This window comes from Azolla caroliniana, unplaced genomic scaffold (assembly GCF_043228905.1).
Source record: "Azolla caroliniana isolate FFs.n. ecotype wild unplaced genomic scaffold, voAzoCaro1.0.p SCAF_9, whole genome shotgun sequence".
NCBI lineage: Eukaryota > Viridiplantae > Streptophyta > Polypodiopsida > Salviniales > Salviniaceae > Azolla > Azolla caroliniana.
The window spans coordinates 248897-271618 of record NW_028230444.1 but is presented as its reverse complement, the minus strand read 5'-3'; the positions used below and the strand labels follow the sequence as shown (position 1 = coordinate 271618).

Genomic DNA, 22722 nt, shown 5'->3' with positions numbered 1-22722 from the left:
CTAGAAGGTCAAGACACCATAGGACATCAGAAGCCTCCCCCACCACGACCGGACAAGGCTGTGATGGAATGGCGAGTGGTGGAAAAAACCCATGTCCTTCGAAAAACTTCACCGGCACAAAATCCTCCATCACCTATGAGCCCCAATCGATTTGATCTACTACAAGAGCTCCCCCCCACAGACAAGCATTCCCCTAGTTCTTTCTTAAGCCCCAAGGAACGGCCTAAGGTGACACCAAGCCCACAAGAGAAAGTTCTCGTTAAAGCTTACAAAACAGGGAAGCGAAGAAGAATAAGTCATGTTAAGACCTTAATACAAAGCTTGAGTTGAACGACACCCAATGCAGAAGCAACAAACCAAGGCAGAAGTTTGAATGTCATGCCTAAGATCATGGTCTTCCCGGACACAAATTGTTGAGAATCAACGCTCCGATTCGCCTTCACCGTCCTCGGCCACAACCGAGAAATCACGAATCAATGCAGCAGAAAATAGGAAACACAGAGAAAGACACGATAACACAGGGGTTAACGTGGAAAACCCTATACGGGAAAAACCACGGGAGTGCAAGACTCCAAACCAAGACTATGCACAGAGAAATATACAATGGCGAGCTGCAAGGCGACGACCTTGAGCTCGCTATCCTCGCCACAGGCGGCGGTATTACACAGAGGCGTCGACCTCTTCCTCTCTCACGCTCTATCTCTCTCACGGCTGCTCTCTCTTCACTCCTCTTGAGTGGAAAAACAGAAAAAAATGAGTAGCAACATAAACTGTTTGCCCTAAGTCATATTTATACACATATGACTTTCGGGCTATTTACAAATATAGCCTCAAGGGCTCTTGACAAACATATTCACAGATATGTCCCCGCATCCGGATCTCTCTCCGGGTACATTCGTCATCCGGCTCCGTAACCGGGGTCTTCATCATCCGGTTCCGTAACCGGGTCTTCATCATCCGGTTCCGTAACCGGGTTTGCCGTCATTCATCTCCGGTCATCCCATCCGGAGGGACCGATATCCCAACAAACTCCCCCTTCACTTCGGCATGGGATGTCTCTCCAATCCGATCCTCTTCTGGCATGCCTCCAGCTTGTCGGGTGTGAGCACCTTGGTTAGCATATCCGACCCGTTCTCGTCCGTGTGGATCTTCGTCAGCACGAACTCCTGGTCTTCTATCCTTTCCCGGATCCAGTGATATCTACGCTGGATGTGCTTCGTCCGGGAGTGATAGGCCGCGTTCTTCGCAAGGTGGATGGCACTCTGACTGTCGCATTAGAGTCGGTACTCCTCCTGCCGGATACCAAGCTCTCTAATGAAGTCCTTCATCCATATTATTTCCTTGCCGGCTTCAACAGCCGCCATGTACTCCGCCTCCGTGGTTGACAACACAACCGTCTTCTGCAGCCTCGACTGCCACGAAACAGCTCCCCCTGCATACGTCATCACATACCCTGATGTGGACCGGCTGGTATCTGCGTCAGCCGACATATCCGAATCGGTAAAGCCGTCGAGTTCGGGCTTACCGGAGCCGAATCGAAGGCACACGTTTGCCGTGCCCTTCAGGTATCGGAGTATCCACTTGGCCGCGTTCCAGTGCTCTTTGCCGGGATTGCTCATGTACCGGCTCACCACTCCGACTGCATATCCTATATCCGGTCTTGTACACACCATTGCGTACATCAAGCTTCCGACGGCAGAGGCATATGGTACTTTCATCATGTCCTCCTTCTCAGCCTTTGTCTTAGGGCTTTGCTTGCTGGACAACTTGCAGTTTGCCGGGAGGGTCGATCCGACCGGTCTTGCTTCCGACATGTTGAACCGTTGAAGCACCTTTGTCACGTACTTCTCCTGTGACAGCCACAACTGCTTCTTCTTCCGGTCCCGGATGATGTGCATCCCTAGTATTTGCCTCACCGGACCCAAGTCCTTCATTGAGAAGGTTCGGTGAAGAGCCTTCTTCAGCATCCGTATCTTGACCTGGTCCCGTCCGACGATCAACATGTCGTCCACGTACAGGAGGAGTATTAGAAGGTCTCCTCCTTTGAACTTCTTCACAAACACGCAGTGATCGGACTGCGTTTTGTGGTACCCTTCGTCGGTCATGAAGGAGTCGAACTTCCGGTACCACTGCCGGGGAGCCTGCTTCAATCCGTAAAGGCTCTTCTTCAACTGGCATACCAGGTGCTCCTTTCCTTTCTTCTCGAATCCTTCCGGTTGCTGCATGTAGATCTCTTCTTCGAGGTCACCGTGAAGGAATGCCGTCTTCACGTCCATCTGTTCTACCTCGAGGTCCATGCTTGTCGCTATGCTCAGCACCGTCCGGATGGAGGTCATCTTCACTACCGGGGCAAATATCTCGTCGAAGTCGACGCCCTTCTTCTGCTGGAACCCCTTCACCACGATCCTGGCTTTGTATCTTGGGGGGTTTTCGGCATCTCCCGGTTTCAGCTTGAACACCCACTTGTTTCGAAGTGCCCGTTTTCCTTTCGGCAACTCCACAAGTTCATATGTGTGGTTCTCATGCAGGGAATCCATCTCCTCCTGCATGGCACTTAACCACCTGCGGCTATGGGTGTCGAGCTTTGCTTCTTCAAAGCTCTCCGGCTCCCCCTCGTCGGTTAGCAGCACGTGCTCTGGTTCCGGAAATCTCCGGGGGGCCCTTCTCTCTCTTAGAGGATATCTCCGTTCAGGAACTTCGGTAACCGGCTCCTCCGTTTCCTCTTCATCCGAATCCATTCCGGGATCGGGGCCGGTTCCGGTATCAGTTTCATCTTCCTCGGCCGGTTCTGTTTCTTCACCGTCTTCGGCCGGATCCTCGAGTGCTAACCGGTCCCTTGCCGGTCGGGACTGCTCCTCGTGGAGTTGATCCTCACCGGTCGACTTGGAGCTCTTCATCTTCTTCTCCGACTCCCAGTCGGCGAGTGTCTTGTCCTCCATGAAGATGATATCACGACTCCGGAATATCTTTTTGTCGACCGGGTCCCATACTCGATAGCCGAACTCGTCATCGCCGTAACCGAGGAATATGCATGGCCGGGTCTTTGGATCTAGCTTTCCTCTCCGGTCCTTTGCCACATGCACATATGCGAGACACCCGAACACCTTCAGATGCCGGTAGGATACTTCCCTACCGGTCCACACTCTCTGCGGCGTGTCTCCGTCCAAAGGTACTGAGGGTGATCTATTTATCACGTATGTCGCCGTCGACATTGCCTCAGCCCAAAACCCCTTGGGTAATTTCGCATGTGCCAGCATACTCCGGACCCTCTCCATTATGGTCCGGTTCATCCTCTCGGCCAGCCCGTTCAGTTCCGGCGTCTTCGGCACAGTGAACTCGAGCCGGATTCCCATCGAACGGCAATACTCCTCAAATTGCCCTCGGTATTCTCCTCCGTTATCCGCTCGTATTGCTTTCAGCTTCTTGCCGGATTCCCTTTCCACTCTCGCGTGGAGTTCTTTGAAGACGGACAATACTTGGTCCTTTGTCTTCAATGGTGCCGTCCACAGCTTCCGGATATGGTCATCTATGAATGTTACGAAGTAGTGGGCTCCGCCATGTGACTTCGTTTCTACCTGACACACGTCAGTGTGCACCAACTCCAATGGTGCGCTACGTCTCGTCGGTGGCCTTGAGTGGAAGGAGGTCCGGTTTTGCTTACCGGCCAGACAGTCGGTACACTTCCCCAAGTGTACATGCTTTACCGGTATCAGGTTGTCTTCGGCAAGCCTCTTCATCCCCTTCTCGCTCATGTGGCACAGTCTCTTGTGCCACAGCTCACCGGCAGTGTCGGCTGCCACGTTCAACTCTTCCGGACACAACCGGGTATTCATAAGGTACAGTGTGTTGATCTTCCGGGCCCGAGCCACTATCAGGCTCCCTTTGCTGAACTTCATGACACCGTTCCGGATGCTACCCGTGTAGCCTTCATCGTCTAGCCTCCCGGCCGAAATCAGGTTCAATCGAACCTCCGGAACGTGTCGAACATCCTTCAGCAGCATCTTGCATCCGGTTGATGTCATCAGCCACACGTCTCCTATGCCGGCAATCCGGCACGTACCTTCATTTCCCATCCGGACACAGCCGTGCTCACCGGCTGTGTAGGATGAGAAGTATATCTTCTCCGGGGTCAGGTGGAACGACGCTCCGGAATCGACCACCCAGGTCATCTCTTCACCGGCAAGGTTCAGCTCTGTCTCTTCGGTAATGAGCATTATCTCTTCTTCACTTGCCGCGAGTGCTGTCGTTCCTTTCCGGTCCTGCCCTCGCCGATCCAGACCTCTCCGGTCCGTGGCTCCCCGGTATGCACCGTTTCTCTCCGGTGACTTCTTCGAATCGGTGTCGTCGGCTCCGTTGTCCTTTCGGTAATGCCGACAATTCTTCCGGAAGTGCCCCGGCTTCCCACAGTGGAAGCATGTGGGTCTTCCTCTTGACTGCGACCGGGTCCCCGACTTCTCCCGTCTTTGCGGACTCCGGTACCATTGTCTTCCCCGTTCCGATTCGGTAAGCAGCGCCTTCGAGTCGGTGGCCGGTTCTTTATCTCTCCGACGCGCTTCTTCATTTAGAATACTTGTCTTTACCGTTTGTAGAGACAAGTTATCTTCGGTGCAGGAGGTGCTGAGAGTCACCACCAAGTTCTCCCAGCTTTCCGGCAATGTACACATCAGTATGATGGCTTGCATTGCATCCTCCAACGGGAACTTGATCGCCGCAAGCTGGTTCACGAATCCCATGAACGTGCTTACGTGTTCCACCATACTCTCGCCGTCCCGGTACTTGAGGTTCACAATCTTCCTCATCAGGGAGGTCCGGTTCAACGCATTCTTCCTCTCGTAGAGGCCCGACAGCTTCCGCCACATCTCGTATGCGTTTGTGTCATTCGCCACATGTTGTAGAACGCTCACATCGACGTATTGCCGAATGGTTGCAACGGCTTTCCGGTTCAGAAGCCTCCATTCCGTCTCAAGTACCCCCTTCGGTATTTCCGACCTGTCAATCGGTTCGTACAGGTCCCGAACAATCAAAAGATCCTCCATCTTGATCTTCCAGTCGGCGTAATTCTGCGCATTCAGCACCATCATCCCCGGCTGCCCGCTGCTGTCGCCTTCCATTTTCTGCACTGCCGTCGCTCTGATACCAATTTGTTGAGAATCAACGCTCCGATTCGCCTTCACCGTCGTCGGCCACAACCGAGAAATCACGAATCAATGCAGCAGAAAATAGGAAACACAGAGAAAGACACGATAACACAGGGGTTAACGTGGAAAACCCTATACGGGAAAAACCACGGGAGTGCAAGACTCCAGACCAAGACTATGCACAGAGAAATATACAATGGCGAGCTGCAAGGCGACGACCTTGAGCTCGCTATCCTCGCCACAGGCGGCGGTATTACACAGAGTGTTGCGAATCAACGCTCCGATTCTCCTTCGCCACTCGGCCACAACCGAGAAATCGCGAATCAATGCAGCAGAAAATAGGAAACACAGAGAAAGACACGATGACACAGGGATTAACGTGGAAAACCCTGTACGGGAAAAACCACGGGAGTCCTCAAACTCCAACTATCACTATGAACAGAGATGTACAATGGTGAAGCTTCAAGGCAACAACCTTGAGCTCACTGTCTTCGCCACAGGCGGCGGTAATACACAGAGGCAACGACCTCTTCGTCTCTCTCTCTCTCTCTCTCTCTCTCTCGGCTGCTCTCTTCACTCTCTCTGAGTGGAAAAACAGAAAAATGAGTAGCAACAAAAACTGTTTGCCCTAAGTCATATTTATACACATATGACTTTCGGGCTATTTACAAATATGGCCTCAAGGACCCTTGGCAAACATATTCATAAATATGTCCCCGCATCCGGATTTCTTTCCGGGTACATTCTTCATCCGGCTTCGTAGCCGGGGTCTTCATCATCCGGCTCCGTAGCCGGGGTCTTCATCATCCGGCTCCGTAGCCGGGGTCTTCTTCATCCGGCTCCGTAGCCGGGGTCTTCATCATCCGGCTCCGTAGCCGGGGTCTTCATCATCCGGCTCCGTAGCCGGGGTCTTCTTCATCCGGCTCCGTAGCCGGGGTCTTCATCATCCGGCTCCGTAGCCGGGGTCTTCTTCATCCGGCTCCGTAACCGCAACCGGGCTTGCCGTCATTCATCTCCGGACATCCCATCCGGAGGGACCGAAAATCCCAACAAACTCCCCCTTCACTTCGGCATGGGATGTCTCTCCAGTCCGACCCTCTTCCGGCACGCTTCCAGCTTGTCGGGTGTGAGCACTTTGGTCAGCATGTCTGACCCGTTCTCGTCCGTGTGGATCTTCGTCAGCACGAACTCCTGGTCTTCTATCCTTTCCCGGATCCAGTGATATCTTCGCTGGATGTGCTTCGTCCGGGAGTGATAGGCCGCATTCTTCGCAAGGTGGATGGCACTCTGACTGTCGCAATAGAGTCGGTACTCCTCCTGCCGGATACCAAGCTCTCTAATGAAGTCCTTCATCCATATTATTTCCTTGCCGGCTTCAACAGCCGCCATGTACTCCGCCTCCGTGGTTGACAACGCAACCGTCTTCTGCAGCCTCGACTGCCACGAAACAGCTCCCCCTGCATACGTCATCACATACCCTGATGTGGACCGGCTGGTATCTGCATCAGCCGACATGTCCGAATCGGTAAAGCCGTCGAGTTCGGGCTTACCGGAGCCGAATCGGAGGCACACGTTTGCCGTACCCTTTAGGTATCGGAGTATCCACTTGACCGCGTTCCAGTGCTCTTTGCCGGGATTGCTCATGTACCGGCTCACCACTCCGACTGCATATCCTATGTCCGGTCTTGTACACACCATTGCGTACATCAAGCTCCCGACGGCAGAGGCTTATGGTACTTTCATCATGTCCTTCTTCTCAGCCTTTGTCTTGGGACTTTGCTTGCTGGACAGCTTGCAGTTTGCCGGGAGAGTCGACCCGACTGGTCTTGCTTCCGACATGTTGAACCGTTGAAGCACCTTTGTCACGTACTTCTCCTGTGATAGCCACACTGCTTCTTCTTCCGGTCCCGGATGATGTGCATCCCTAGTATTTGCCTCGCCGGACCCAGGTCCTTCATTGAGAAGGTTCGGTGAAGAGCCTTCTTCAGCATCCGTATCTTGACCTGGTCCCGTCCGACGATCAACATGTCGTCCACGTATAGGAGGAGTATTAGAGAGTCTCCTCCGTCGAACTTCTTCACAAACACGCAGTGATCGGACTGCGTCTTGTGGTACCCTTCGTCGGTCATGAAGGAGTCGAACTTCCGGTACCACTGCCGGGGAGCCTGCTTCAGTCCGTAAAGGCTCTTCTTCAACCGGCATACCAGGTGCTCCTTCCCTTTCTTCTCGAATCCTTCCGGTTGCTGCATGTAGATCTCTTCCTTGAGGTCACCGTGAAGGAATGCCGTCTTCACGTCCATCTGTTCTACCTCGAGGTCCATGCTTGCCGCTATGCTCAGCACCGTCCGGATGGAGGTCATCTTCACTACCGGGGCAAATATCTCGTCGAAGTCGACGCCCTTCTTCTGCTGAAACCCCTTCACCACGATCCTGGCTTTGTATCTCGGGGGGTTTCCGGCATCTCCCGGTTTCAGCTTGAACACCCACTTGTTACGGAGTGCCCGTTTTCCTTTCGGCAACTCCACAAGTTCATATGTGTGGTTCTCATGCAGGGAATCCATCTCGTCCTGCATGGCGCTTAACCACCTGCGGCTATGGGTGTCATGCTTCGCTTCTTCAAAGCTCTCCGGCTCCCCCTCGTCGGTTAGCAGCACGTGCTCTGGTTCCGGAAATCTCCGGGGGGCCCTTCTCTCTCTTAGAGGATATCTCCTTTCCGGAGCTTCGGTAACCGGTTCTTCCGATTCTTCTTCATCCGAATCCATTTCGGGATCGGGGCCGGTTCCGGTATCATTTTCATCTTCTTCGGCCGGTTCTGTTTCTTCATAGTCTTCGGCCGGGTCCTCGAGTGTTAACCGGTCCCTTGCCGGTCGGGACTGCTCCTCGTAGAGTTCATCCTCACCGGTCGACTTGGAGCTCTTCATCTTCTTCTCCAACTCCCAGTCGGCGAGTGTCTTGTCCTCCATGAAGATGATGTCTCGACTCCTGAATATCTTCTTGTCGGCCGGGTCCCATACTCGGTAGCCGAACTCATCGTCGCCGTGACCGAGGAATATGCATGGCCGGGTCTTTGGATCTAGCTTTCCTCTCCGGTCCTTTGCCACATGCACATATGCGAGACACCCGAACACCTTCAGATGCCGGTAGGACACTTCCTTACCGGTCCACACTTTCTGCGGCGTGTCTCCGTCCAAAGGTACTGAGGGTGATCTGTTTATCACGTATGTCGCCGTCGACATTGCCTCAGCCCAAAACCCCTTGGGTAATTTCGCATGCGCCAGCATACTCCGGACCCTCTCCATTATGGTCCGGTTCATCCTCTCGGCCAGCCCGTTTAGTTCCGGCGTCTTCGGCACAGTAAACTCGAGTCGGATTCCCTTCGAGCGACAGTACTCCTGGAACTGCCCCCGGTATTCCCCTCCGTTATCCGCTCGTATTGCTTTCAGATTCTTGCCGGATTCTCTTTCCACTCTCGCGTGGAGTTCTTTGAAGACGGACAATACTTGGTCCTTTGTCTTCAACGGCGCCGTCCACAGCTTCCGGCTGTGATCATCAATGAATGTTACGAAGTACTGGGCTCCGCCATGTGACTTCGTTTCTACCTGACACACGTCAGTGTGCACCAACTCCAATGGTGCACTACGTCTCATCGGTGGCCTTGAGTGGAAGGAGGTCCGGTTTTGCTTACCGGCCAGACAGTCGGTACACTTCCCCAAGTGTACATGCTTTACCGGTATCAGGTTGTCTTCGGCAAGCCTCTTCATCCCCTTCTCGCTCATGTGGCACAATCTCTTGTGCCACAGCTCACCGGCAGTGTCGGCTGCAACGTTCAGCTCTTCCGGACATAACCGGGCATTCATCAGGTACAACGTGTTAACTTTCCGGGCCCGAGCCACTATCAGACTCCCCTTGCTGAACTTCATTACGCCGTTCCGGATGCTACCTGTGTAGCCTTCATCATCTAGCCTCCCGGCCGAAATCAGGTTCAATCGAACCTCCGGAACGTGTCGCACATCCTTCAGCAGCATTTTGCATCCGGTCGAGGTTGTTAGCCACACGTCTCCTATGCCGGCAATCCGGCATGTATCTTCATTTCCCATCCGGACACAACCATGCTCACCGGCTGTGTAGGATGAGAAGTATTTCTTCTCCGGGGTCAGGTGGAACGACGCTCCGGAATCGACCACCCAGGTCATCTCTTCTCCGGCAAGGTTCAGCTCCCTCTCTTCGGTAATGAGCATGATCTCCTCTTCACTTGCCGCGAGTGCCGTCGTTCCTTTCCGGTCCTGCCCTCGCCGATCCGAACCTCTCCGGTCCGTGGCTCCCCGGTATGCACCGTTTCTCTCCGGTGACTTCTTCGAATCGGTGTCGTCGGCTCCGTTGTCCTTTCGGTAATGCCGACAATTCTTCCGGAAGTGCCCCGGCTTCCCACAGTGGAAGCATGTGGGTCTTCCTCTTGACTGCGACCGGGTCCCCGACTTCTCCCGTCTTTGCGGACTCCGGTTCCATTGTCTTCCCCGTTCCGATTCGGTAAGCAGCGCCTTCGAGTCGGAGGCCGGTTCTTTATCTCTCCGACGCGCTTCTTCGTTCAAAATACTTGTCTTTACCGTTTGTAAAGACAAGTTATCTTCGGTGCAGGAGGTGCTGAGAGTCACCACCAAGTTCTCCCAACTTTCCGGCAATGTACACATCAGAATGATGGCTTGCATTGCATCCTCCAGCGGGAACTTGATCGCCGCAAGCTGGTTCACGAATCCCATGAACGTGCTTACGTGTTCCACCATACTCTCGCCGTCCCGGTACTTGAGGTTCACTATCTTCCTCATCAGGGAGGTCCGGTTCAACGCATTCTTCCTCTCATAGAGGCCCGACAGCTTCCGCCACATCTCGTATGCGTTGGTGTCGTTCGCCACATGTTGCAGAACACTTACATCGACGTATTGCCGAATGGTAGCAACGGCTTTCCGGTTCAGAAGCCTCCATTCCGACTCAAGTACCCCCTTCGGTATTTCCGTCCTGTCAATCGGTTCGTACAGGTCCCGAACAATCAGAAGATCCTCCATCTTGATCTTCCAGTCGGCGTAGTTCTGCGCATTCAGCACCATCATCCCCGGCTGCCCGCTGCTGCCGCCTTCCATTTTCTGCACTGCCGTCGCTCTGATACCACTTTGTTGCGAATCAACGCTCCGATTCTCCTTCGCCACTCGGCCACAACCGAGAAATCGCGAATCAATGCAGCAGAAAATAGGAAACACAGAGAAAGACACGATGACACAGGGATTAACGTGGAAAACCCTGTACGGGAAAAACCACGGGAGTCCTCAAACTCCAACTATCACTATGAACAGAGATGTACAATGGTGAAGCTTCAAGGCAACAACCTTGAGCTCACTGTCTTCGCCACAGGCGGCGGTAATACACAGAGGCAACGACCTCTTCGTCTCTCTCTCTCTCTCTCTCTCTCTCTCTCTCTCGGCTGCTCTCTTCACTCTCTCTGAGTGGAAAAACAGAAAAATGAGTAGCAACAAAAACTGTTTGCCCTAAGTCATATTTATACACATATGACTTTCGGGCTATTTACAAATATGGCCTCAAGGACCCTTGGCAAACATATTCATAAATATGTCCCCGCATCCGGATTTCTTTCCGGGTACATTCTTCATCCGGCTCCGTAGCCGGGGTCTTCATCATCCGGCTCCGTAGCCGGGGTCTTCATCATCCGGCTCCGTAGCCGGGGTCTTCTTCATCCGGCTCCGTAGCCGGGGTCTTCATCATCCGGCTCCGTAGCCGGGGTCTTCATCATCCGGCTCCGTAGCCGGGGTCTTCTTCATCCGGCTCCGTAGCCGGGGTCTTCATCATCCGGCTCCGTAGCCGGGGTCTTCTTCATCCGGCTCCGTAACCGCAACCGGGCTTGCCGTCATTCATCTCCGGACATCCCATCCGGAGGGACCGAAAAACAGAGGCGTCGACCTCTTCCTCTCTCACGCTCTATCTCTCTCACGGCTGCTCTCTCTTCACTCCTCTTGAGTGGAAAAACAGAAAAAAATGAGTAGCAACATAAACTGTTTGCCCTAAGTCATATTTATACACATATGACTTTCGGGCTATTTACAAATATAGCCTCAAGGGCTCTTGACAAACATATTCACAGATATGTCCCCGCATCCGGATCTCTCTCCGGGTACATTCGTCATCCGGCTCCGTAACCGGGGTCTTCATCATCTGGTTCCGTAACCGGGTCTTCATCATCCGGTTCCGTAACCGGGTCTTCATCATCCGGTTCCGTAACCGGGTTTGCCGTCATTCATCTCCGGTCATCCCATCCGGAGGGACCGATATCCCAACACAAATGAGTGTGCTTCCTCTAGCCTAGACCTTGAACCACCCCCGCAAAACGCCTTGAAATGGTTAGGTATAGGGCTCAAGACAGTGGAAAAAATAAGGGTACATGTATTAGCGGTACACAATAACGGAGTTCCGATGACCTTAATCTCCTTTCCACTCTTGCTTCCGACACAGGAATATTGGTCGAAATCCAAGATTAGAGATACGTTATGTAGCCAAGTAGCATGCTTTGGAGCAAAAATAAGAGATGAAGAGCTCATGAACGAACTAAAGCAGCATTGGCATAACACTGAATTCTAGTGCACCATGGATGAAGAGGAACCTCATCTTCGCCACATCCACTTGCGGACTATCATAGACGCCCAACTAACTCCAAGCTTTTTCTTTTTCTATGAGAAGCATGAAGGGGCGATTGAAGCCCACATGATAGCCCACAAACTCCACTCATGGATGTGGATCACTATTCCACCCCTGGAAATGACTGGATGTCTAAATGGTGAGTGCTCCCCACTCACGACCTGTTGTATAAAGCACCAGGAACAACTGGCAATCTCCCACCCCATTCCATGAGTATAAAGATTATAACATGGAACGTGCAAGGGCTCAAAAGTAGACTAGACCAACAAAACAGATGGAAATAGAGAAGGGATCTTGAAGAATATTTACTAGGGAGTGGTGCTAACATCATCATGTTGCAGGAACACCACCTCAATAGCACGCAGTTAAAGGAAGTCGGAGACCTTCTACTAGGTTCATGGCGAACGATTTGGGAGTCAGCAATTGGGGAGGATGGAAATCATGGTGGTATTTGCACATTGATTTGGGAACATCTAACCCAAGGCTTAATACACCAGGAATCACTTATACCCGGTAGGGCACATTTTTGCAAGTTGGCCATCCAAGGACAACGATGGAACTTCATGAATGTTTATGCTCCAAATAGTTGAACAGAAAGGGCAACATTCTGGGACCGCATCCGCCTACAAGTAGCGGGTGCAGAAGAGCGGTGCATTGGAGGGGATTTTAATATGATCGAATCCATTCACGATAGCTCCAACAACAACCCCATAGTTCTACAAAGAAGGGAACGTAAACAATGGGAGAAGTTATGTGTCCACCTAAACATTTGGCATTCTAACAACTTCCAACGAAAAAGGGATTCTCTCCTATTCTCCCGATCAGACGGGTGGAATAATGGACCCACCCTATCTCGCATTGACCGCATTTATGTGGGGGAGGCTCTAGAAGCGAAGGGAGGGTGGTGTCGCATAACTCCAGGCACGACTTTCTTTGACCATTACCCGATAGCTGGTAATTTTCAATTGCACCAAAAATGGGGCCCATTCCAGACTTGCATCCCACACACTATTTACACACTTATAGTCATGAAGGACCAACTATCCAACCAATGGTCATTACCCGTTAATGGCTCATCAGTATCTGACAAACTTCTAGCTAAATTAACAAGAGCTTCTACTCTCCTACATGAGATTGTCAAGACCAGAAGCAAGGATGCTCAAGAGAAGCGATAGAGGACAAAACGGGGACTAATAGCCTTACAACGACTCCAACAGAGATACCCGTCATGTATTTGGATCACAGGACAAGTTGCCACGGCCAAACATGAACTTAGCATGGTGGAAAAGGAAATATATGACATGGAGTTTCATGGAAGCATGGCACGATGGATTCAAGTAGGGGACAAAACCACGAAGGAATTCTTCCGCTCCAAAAGCCCGAGGCACACTAGAACTGTGATGCACAGCCTCAACCGAGAGGATGGAACGACCACTGAGGATGGTGACGAAATGAGGAATATTGCCACAAGTTATTATAACTGCCTACTTACCGAAGACATTATAGCTACATGGGAAGAAATAAGAGAAGATATTATCCTCCAAAGCATACCCGAGAAAGTCACGCCGGAAATGAATACATGGCTCGTGCGTCCCCTATCAATCATCGAGATATGGGAGGCCCTCACTGATTTAGAGGCCGATAGTTGCCTCGGAATTGACGGCCTCACCCCGCACTTTTTCACATGCCTTTGGGACACTATTAAAGAAGACCTACTCCAGACATATGAGGAGATCATCACCTCTGGAAGCATGCCAGAGGAATTTGGACAGGGGATGATACATCTCATTCCTAAAAGTGGTGGGCATGCCAACGACATTAGCAAGTGGCGGCCCATAACTCTTCTCAATACTATCTATAAGTTGCTCGCAAAAATCGTGGCACGTCGTTTAACACCACTTCTCCCTCAACTCATTCATCCATGCCAGACAGGTTTCGTTAGAAATCGGAGCATCCTAGATAACCTCTTCTCATTCTGGGAAGCAGTAGCCCTTGCCAAGCATACCAACAACAAGGTAGCGGTGGTGCTACTAGATTTTGAGAAAGCATATGACAGGGTATGTTGGAACTTTCTAGAAAGTGTGATGGGGAAACTCGACTTTTAAGAGACATGGATCAAAGGCATTGCAGGACTTTATAGGAATGGCAGCAATTGCATTTCACTGACAGGTGAAAGGGGCCCCTTTTTCCGAATATCCCCATCTGTACGGTAGGGATGCCCACTAGCTCCATCCTTATTCCTATTATATGCCGAAGCACTCTCTTGCTTTCTCAACTCACGACATCTCAACCTACGTGATCTTCCCGTACCTCATTCTCACCAAAGCATCATGGATATAGAATTTGCAAATGACACAATAGTCTACATACAAGGGGACTTGGAAAACCTCCAAAAGCTAAAAAGTGGGCTAGCTGTATTTTGCAAGAGATCCAATGCCATGATCAATTTGCACAAATCCTGTGCAATATGGCTCTCTTAGGAAACACATCCGACGTGGCACCCACATCCCGCTTTCAAATGGATCAATAAAGGAATGAGCACCAAATATTTGGGTTTCCAAATTGGTTTCAACATACCGCCAGAGACTATGATTGCACCCGTTATCCATTCCATTCGACAAAAGTTGATACATTGGAGCTCGAAAAAACTGTCGCTAGCGGGTCGCATCATAGTGGCAAATCAGGTACTACACACAACAACATGGTACAGTCTATCATGCTGGACAATCTCCAAGGAAAGTATACATAAGATTCAACGACTGGTCCGCAACTACATTTGGTTTGGTAAGGAAGACCATGTAGCTCACGCCAAGGTGGTGTGGCCTATACTCACAACACCTAAGTCGAGAGGGGGATTGGGTCTTATTGATCCCCTTTCACAATCGAAAGCCCTACTTGCCAAATTTGTGGTGCGAGGACTCCAACCAGGAAATGATTGTTGGAAAATGCTACTAAGGTTACGTTTCGCTTACTTTAGGCCACGAAAAGGGGTCAATTGGGCCCCCCAAATGGGATGGATTCTAAACATGGATCTCAAACCTAGTTTCTCCCGCCAATTAGAGGATAGATTCAATGCATCCATGTGGAAGGCATGGTGTGACATTCGTCAAGGGCTCAAGTGTGATCAACCGAGATCCGAACCTGCCTGGCTCATTCAATGTATCCTATGGAACCCATGTATCAAGGATGAATCTAATCAACTACTGGGATCACGTACGGGGTTGTCATGGGGATATATTGCAGAAGGTCCAGGAAAAGTATAGAATGCTGGCGATAGTTTATGGCACTACCACTACAAGATCAGGCGAACATACTCCATGGAATCAGGGGCGGTTGGACTATGAGATCGGAAATCATTAACGCTCGACTGATCAGGGAATCCGCTACTCAAAGGACGACAATGGAGAAATGGATAGGCCACGAGGAGGAGGGATCTCAGATCCCGAGAGGTAGGGGACCACCAGACAGACTCGAAGGCTCTGAATTGCGAGACACTGAGACACCAACACAGAATAACGCAATTCGAGTACTCGCGTATACTAGTCATAAATGGATTGTAGATCCTGTTCCGATCAAAGTGCAACCCGATTGGCACATATGTACTCATGAAAACACATGACTACGTAAGGTCAGTTGGGGCCCTTTGCAATGGACATGGCGTGAGCCCTACGCGGGGCAAGGAAGCAAACCCATCACTTTCTTCCAATTCACAACTAGATTGGGTCGCCACATTCTAGCTGCTCAAACCACTCGAGATCCGGCTACTGCGAAGGTTTGGCACACATTTCAAGTTCCTCCCACAATAATCACCAAGTTTTGGCAGAAAATCTGGAAACAACAACACGCGAGGCGAATTACCACATTCCAATGGCTATTAATACATAAGTCCCTACCGGTGGGAGCATGGCAACGTGGGAACCTTAGCTCTCCTAATTGTGTAGAGTGCCCACATGCAATAGAATCAATACGACACGCTCTGTGGGACTGCCCAACGTCCCATCGAATATGGCGGGGGGTTGGCTGCTTGTTGCAATTATGCCAGGTGAAAGGCTCAATCAAGTGGGGAAATATATGTTGGCTATCATGGCAGGCCGCAATTGGCAGATATGAGCATTAGGAGGAGGGGATGACTTTGGTGATAAAAGCACAAGAGGTCTTTTTCTCCACCAGCGGCAATGTCCACTCCACTCCTCTTAATGACAAATCTCAAGAGGTGTTGGAATTGGTAAGCCCAATAAATCTTTGGATTCTATGGAAACAACGATGTAGGCAAGTCTTCTCCAACCAAACCACACATCCAACAAGGTTACTGCAAGAGATATGGAGTGAAATTGTCGTCACTCTAAAGAGCCAATATGATGGCCTTTAGGGCGGATCCGAGAGACTTGAAAGACAACGAATAGCCTTCATCCAACAATGGTCATCCTCTCCCTTTCTTGAGTCAGTGGGCATCCACATAAGATGGAACTATCGCGTCCCTTCGGGGATTTGTACATAATCGTCTCATTTGCAAAATTTTATAACTAATGGAAGGAGTTTTCTTTTTGGAAAAAAAAAAACAAACTAGCATATTTACTCTTCCAAAGCTTGTCTAAGGGCATTTGGGAAAATAATGAAAAATGAAGGACATGTGGGGAAACTTAGGGTATGACAAAGTCTTCCCCTAAGATCACCGCATGTGAGTGTATAAACTCCTAGTGGGTTTGTCCCTTATCATTCTGATTTAATATGTGTAATTTCTAAACATTAGTTATTACAAGTGAGGTATTGTTTGGGGTCCATCTGGCTATCACCATAGATTATCTCACATGATAAGTCATCAATTCCTACAGTATGAATTGCTCAAGATTTCAATATATACTTGCTAGATGGTTAGAGATCATTATTTTAGTACAAAATCTTGATGTGCTTTATTACAACAAAAAGTATGAGGTCACACAAAATTGTTGGCAATGTGAGCCTACAAAGATTGAGAATGATAGCATTTCCTTTCGATAGGCAATGTTAGCACAACTTTGTATGCGGATTTTACGAAAAGGGATGACCTTTTCATAGATAGTAATTTGCATGTAATCATAAAGCACATGTCAAGCAGTGCATGACAAATTTTATTTTATTGTGAAATGCACATAGAGAGGACAAGAACCAGTCTGTCTTGTTTATTCCTTCCTACTTAATTTATAGCTCATACAGAGGTACCCTTTTGGGTTAGTTTGGCTACCAAGGTTGGTATGCTTGCTAATCTTGGGTGGCTACTAAAAGGTGGCACAAATCTAGGTAGGGCAATTAGGTGGATCATAGTAACACCACATCACAATACTGCAAAAAATTATCTATATAACGTTTATTCATAATTCATAATGGCATGTGTCACAAGTGATGAAAAGTAAAAACATTTCATACAAAATCATTGCATAGACCACTTGCGATATTAATATGTAGGACACCATTAGTATCATTAGGGAGATGAATAAACAAGATATAATGCTTGCACGGAATTCTAATGCGTTAACTACCATTAAAGCAACACACAATGCAATGCATGCTAGAAAAATGTCTTCTTCCCAACGATTTTTAACACATTTGCCATGGAGTGGGTGTAAACAAATATTTGGGGTAATGCCAACAAATTTTAAGCCTTGAAATTCCATTCTTTTTTTTCTAAAAAAACATTTCTACTTCCATTAGTTAAGAAAAAGTACATAACATAATATACAACTCATATGTTACAAGCCACTTTGCATGGCTACAAGAAAACAACATGTATAAATGAAGCAACAAAGCCTCAACACAGAAATACTCGACAAAATCCCCACAACATGAGCCTCACACAACCCACATTTAGCAAAGACACCCTCCAATCTCTTCACATGGGTACCAAACATAGAGGTGGGTGCTGAAATTCCATTCTTTCTATAGATTTTAACGTGATTTTGAAGGGATTAGGTATGGTTCAAGAGAAGCAAAGCGTACTTGCCTTTTCATACGCAAAGGAGGAATATAAAACGAAGTTATATTGATCCCCTAGGGTTGGGATATTTGTAATACAAGCAACATTACCAACATTGAGTAGAGAAGGAAAGAGCCTAAGATGACATTGCATGAATGTTTTGCCCATAGATAGATTTCCAAAATACCTTGTTAATAGAGTAAATAGTATTATAACCTTTGGGTATGCATTTTTTTTCTTTTATTTTTAAAAACATGCACATACCTTTGTAAATACTAATCTTTAGTTTATATCAAGGGCATACTTTAAACTACATATACAACTCACACATACATTTGGGGTTTATGAAGGTGTGGTCTTAGTTTAAATTATTATGAATTGAATTATTATTAGTTTATGTGAAAGCCTATGACATAAAGTTATGTATTAGGAATATTGTTGTAGGTATGAGTGTGAGAAAATTTTCATCTCATGAAAAATATAAACCAATGTGCATAGGTACATGTCTATGGAGTTGTAAAAAACAATATTAGGAATTTAGCTTCTTTAAGCAATCCCTCAAAACAACTTCTATTCAAATTGTATACAACTTATGGATGTCTCACTTCAAACCTACATTCTTTACTTTGAGTGTTGCTAAGAACTTTAGTGTGTACTCCCCACTTTGTACATTTGTTGTCATTTTTTCGTGGGTTTTCACCTCACATTTAGAGTTTGCACTTGTAAGGATAGGAGAAGTGTCTTGTAAATGTGGTAAAAGAGAGTGCCTCTTTCTATAATCAAAAGTAAAGCATATATTCAAGAAGTTAATATAGAAGGCAAGAGAGGGCCTTGTGAAAGGGCATTCAAGAGAAGAAGTTTGGAAGAATATAAAGTGACTAAGGGAAGGGATAGGAAGGTGATCAATATAAGTTACTCTTGAAAGGAGAAACACAAAAAGGGACATAGCAAGTTGAATACAATAAGGGCTTGAATTGATAGCCCTAATCAAGGCATGGAACATTACAACAATCCATTTGAGCCTATTAATCTTTTGGTGGTGGTGAGGAAGGCACCGAGGTTAGTTGTGCCAGCTTTAGAGACACCAAATAATGTATTGCATATATCTACGGAGAATGCATGTATGGCATTTGGTAGTGTTTTGAGTTCACACATGTTGCTCTTCGAGGCAAGTCAACCAATTCATGAACAATATTCGAAGGTGGGTCATTTACCAACATCTCATGGGCTAGCTCGATCATTAGAGAGGGTTTTGGTTGCTTACTACCCATTGGCTGGCAGACTTCGTCCAGGTCCTACCCCCACTCAACTCCAACTTGCATGTAATGCCCAAGGTGCTATTTATGTGGATGCCCAAGCCAACATCTCCCTTGCTGAACTCAAGAAGCTAGATAAAGTCTATTGGTCTGATCTCCAATATGATTTTGTGCCTCATGCCTCATTGGAAATTCCTCCTTTGATAGTCCAGGTATATGCTTATTTTCCTCTTTAATGGTCTGTTTCTCGATCTAAAGATAGTAAGACAACCTATTAACTACTTAAAAGGAAGTTTTATTCTACCCTTGGTAAAAATCAGTTAATATATTTAAGTTCTACCTATTAACCCAAGGAATAATTGCATATCTAGGTAACCACACTCACATGTGGAGGTTGTGTGGTCAATATCCGTGTCCTTCAAGCATTGTGTGATGCCGCGGGCATGTTGCATTTTCTACATGCATGGTCAGAGCTAACAAAATTTGATAAGAATTATTCAGTTTTGGCAACTCCCATTTGGGGTGGTATCATCCCCACAAAAACATCTCAATGGCCTCTCAAGTTGCATTACCCTAGCTTAGAAATGACACACTTCAATGTTATTGAGACTACAAATTTGAAACATCTAGAGGTTCCCCCTATTGTTAGTTACGAGCATGTCTCCATGTTAGGGCTTGCTAATATATCTGTCCGCATTGATGAGCTCATCAATCTCAAAGACACCGTGAATGTGAAATGTAACAAATTTGAGGCGTTGGTTGCTCTCTTTTGGCGTGAGCATGTTCGTGCCCTCAATTTGCCATCATCCACGGACGTTGAACTCTTTTTCCCAGCTCCCGTGCCACATGATACCCACCTAGCGTTCTATGGACAATATGCTTTCAATTGCATGGTGACAGAGCAAGTGGGTAATCTACTACAAGCCGATTTGACAAAAATTGTGCAACTAATCCACCATGCCAAGGTGCATCTTGATGACAACAGTTTTGTGAGTTGTGTAAAGGAATTTGGGCGGTTGCATTGCACCTCAAGGCGAGCACCACCACCTCAAGTGCTCCTTTTTACATTGCTATGGGAAGGTGTTTCTGAGGTTGACTTTGGATTTGCCACTTCCCCTTATGTTCTCGATGCCGTTCGCCTCCACTCTCCCGTCAATGTCATTGCCATCACCGGAGGCCTTGAAGACACCATCGAACTCGTCATGACTAATGTCCCAGGTTCCATCGTCACCAACATCCATCACCACCTCCATCGTACTGGTCATTTCCAAAACTTCGACAACAACACTAGCAAACTCTAAACATACATATAATTGCTCTGTTAGAATTCACCATAAATAAAACCAATCTCCCATACCTACGAATTTCACATTAGTTTGGCTTAATGTTTTTCTTGTTTTTACATAATGCCAAGTTACTCACATAACGTAATTCCACTCCTTTCTCTCATTATTTCAACCACTTCAAAATTGTTGTCATTGTGTTTCCAACGGTGTCTCCATCTAACACCTAAAATATCAAGTGTATACAACCCTTACGCTCATTATTTCCATATTATAAGGTTTAAATTGTTTATTTATCAATCACACATCTAAAATCAAATGAATGCTAATGTAAGTCTCGTTTAAACTACACTTTGACAAGGAGTTTTTGAAGCTCATTGTTAACTCAACAATATCATTTCTTTATTATGCCTTCTATGAGATTCTTATATGAAATATTCTAGATATTAGCTAATCTTAGACATTTGAGGAACAAGTGAACAAGATATACAATGTATTTGTTTTGGTCTAATAAATAAGTAATGTTGGCTTCTTTACATAGAATAATATACTTAAACTTTAAATATTCAATGTATACATATGGAGAGGTCTTTGGTATTTTGCAGCTCTATGATGTTAACTTGTAAAGTTATACCTTAACTCATCATCATTCTTTACGATCATGATATAAGAATTAATACACTTGTAAGTTGGCTATTGAGGATGTGATTTCAAGCCCTCACATCACATTGGTTGTTTGTCTATCAAACAATCGCAAGGAGTTTTTTTCTAATGAACTTTCTTTTGCATTCATTTGAGTTTCTAGAAACCAAAAGAACTTTGAACAAGTAAAAACATGTTTTCGTTCTCTGGTATAATCAACATTAGGACATCTCATTATGCCCAACTGGAAAACAAAGTGCTCAAAAAGGACTGAAAATGATTTTGGATTTGTCGTGACGTTGGCCACTTCATAAAAACTCTCCATAATTTGTTTTCTATAAAAAGGCAAGCACAATTTTGCTTATAAAAACACAAGGTTTCAATGTACAAACATCCACATTGGTTTTCATAACAAAAGGGGTAAAACTAAAACGAAGAAACATTTCAGATGTTTATCATTGTTTTGTAGCAAACCTATTTCTCATACTTGTATAACCTATAGTCTACCAATAGTTCCAAGAATTCGATGTGCGTATACAGAGTAATAATCACACAATTATTTTACATATTCTTGTTTACAAACAAGTATCATTTTATCGTCAAAATGAAGAAAGGAATAGACAACCTTTCATTTGTCTATATATAAAAGTTAGGAATACAAAAGTTTGCATTTTTTGGCGACTTTGATACCTAATGTTATCACCTCTACTAGCAATGATTTGTTTTTGTGAGTAAAAGTGGACTTAATCTTCAGTAACTTAAAGAGATGTCCAATGCCACCAACAACAATGAAAGTGAATTTGAAATGTTCTTTTCTTATGGATGAAGTCTTTTTTTTCTACCTAAAAAGAATATACTCCATTAGTAAAATATACACAACTTAGATCCCTTTATCGGGTAGGCCTTACCTAAACTATCCTAACATTCATGAGTGAACTCACTTACTTATCTTACACTTTCGCATGGGTCTCTAGCCAAACTTTCATACACATCACCTGCATTCAATACCCCCCATGACATCTCGTTCAGACCCCTCTTTCAACTAATGGGAGGGGGGGATAACCAATTGGGTACTACATATTGCCATCGTATATCCATTCCATTTGTTGTGGCCATCGGTGTATTACACCAATGTTTTCTGAAATTCAACCTCATTAATTCCGAAGCATCATTAGTACCATCAATCCACTCATATTTAGCTCTCAATGTAGTTATTGTTGTGTGCCATATTAACTTAATTGATTCAACTAGAGGGTGTTTGTTTGTTGAAAATACCCTGGTACACCTTGTCGTCCATGGATGCACCATATGGTAATGGGTGCAAGCATCATCCATAGATCTTCAAAAGTTTTGCTTCTACGTAATAACTACGGTACCCTATTGTCAGTGATCAGCTGAACAATTCTATTCTCCCCTTTGTACATAGCTTTGCATGTGCTATCATATTTCGCCACATCATCCTCAAGACAATTCCAACAAGCATGTCCCCAGTTGAGGGTGAACGAACTAGAGGCATACCAAAGCAAATGTAATGCCCTTTTCCAGACAGTCGTTGCCTCGCAACATTCCCATAGACAATGGGAAATGTTTTCTAACTGTCCACGTGCAATACATCTGGGGTCTACATTGGGGCCTTTACCCCACGTCCCTACCGGCAAGGCTTTATGCGCAATAAGCTATAAACACATCATTATCTTACGGTCATTACTGTCATGCCATATTATTTTCTAGAATTTATCTAGTCTCCTTTCACT

The 22722-nt window shown here is 47.0% G+C and overlaps 1 protein-coding gene across 1 annotated transcript; it reads left to right on the top strand.

Annotated features, from left to right (window-relative positions):
* The first annotated feature begins 18611 nt into the window (after positions 1–18611).
* Positions 18612–20626, top strand: LOC147859676 (10-deacetylbaccatin III 10-O-acetyltransferase-like). The gene is made up of 2 exons (XM_087324962.1): positions 18612–19255; positions 19415–20626. The coding sequence occupies exons 1-2, from the start codon at positions 18782–18784 to the stop codon at positions 20342–20344; spliced, it is 1404 nt and encodes a 467-aa protein (XP_087181088.1). The 5' UTR covers positions 18612–18781; the 3' UTR covers positions 20345–20626.
* Positions 20627–22722: the final 2096 nt, after the last annotated feature.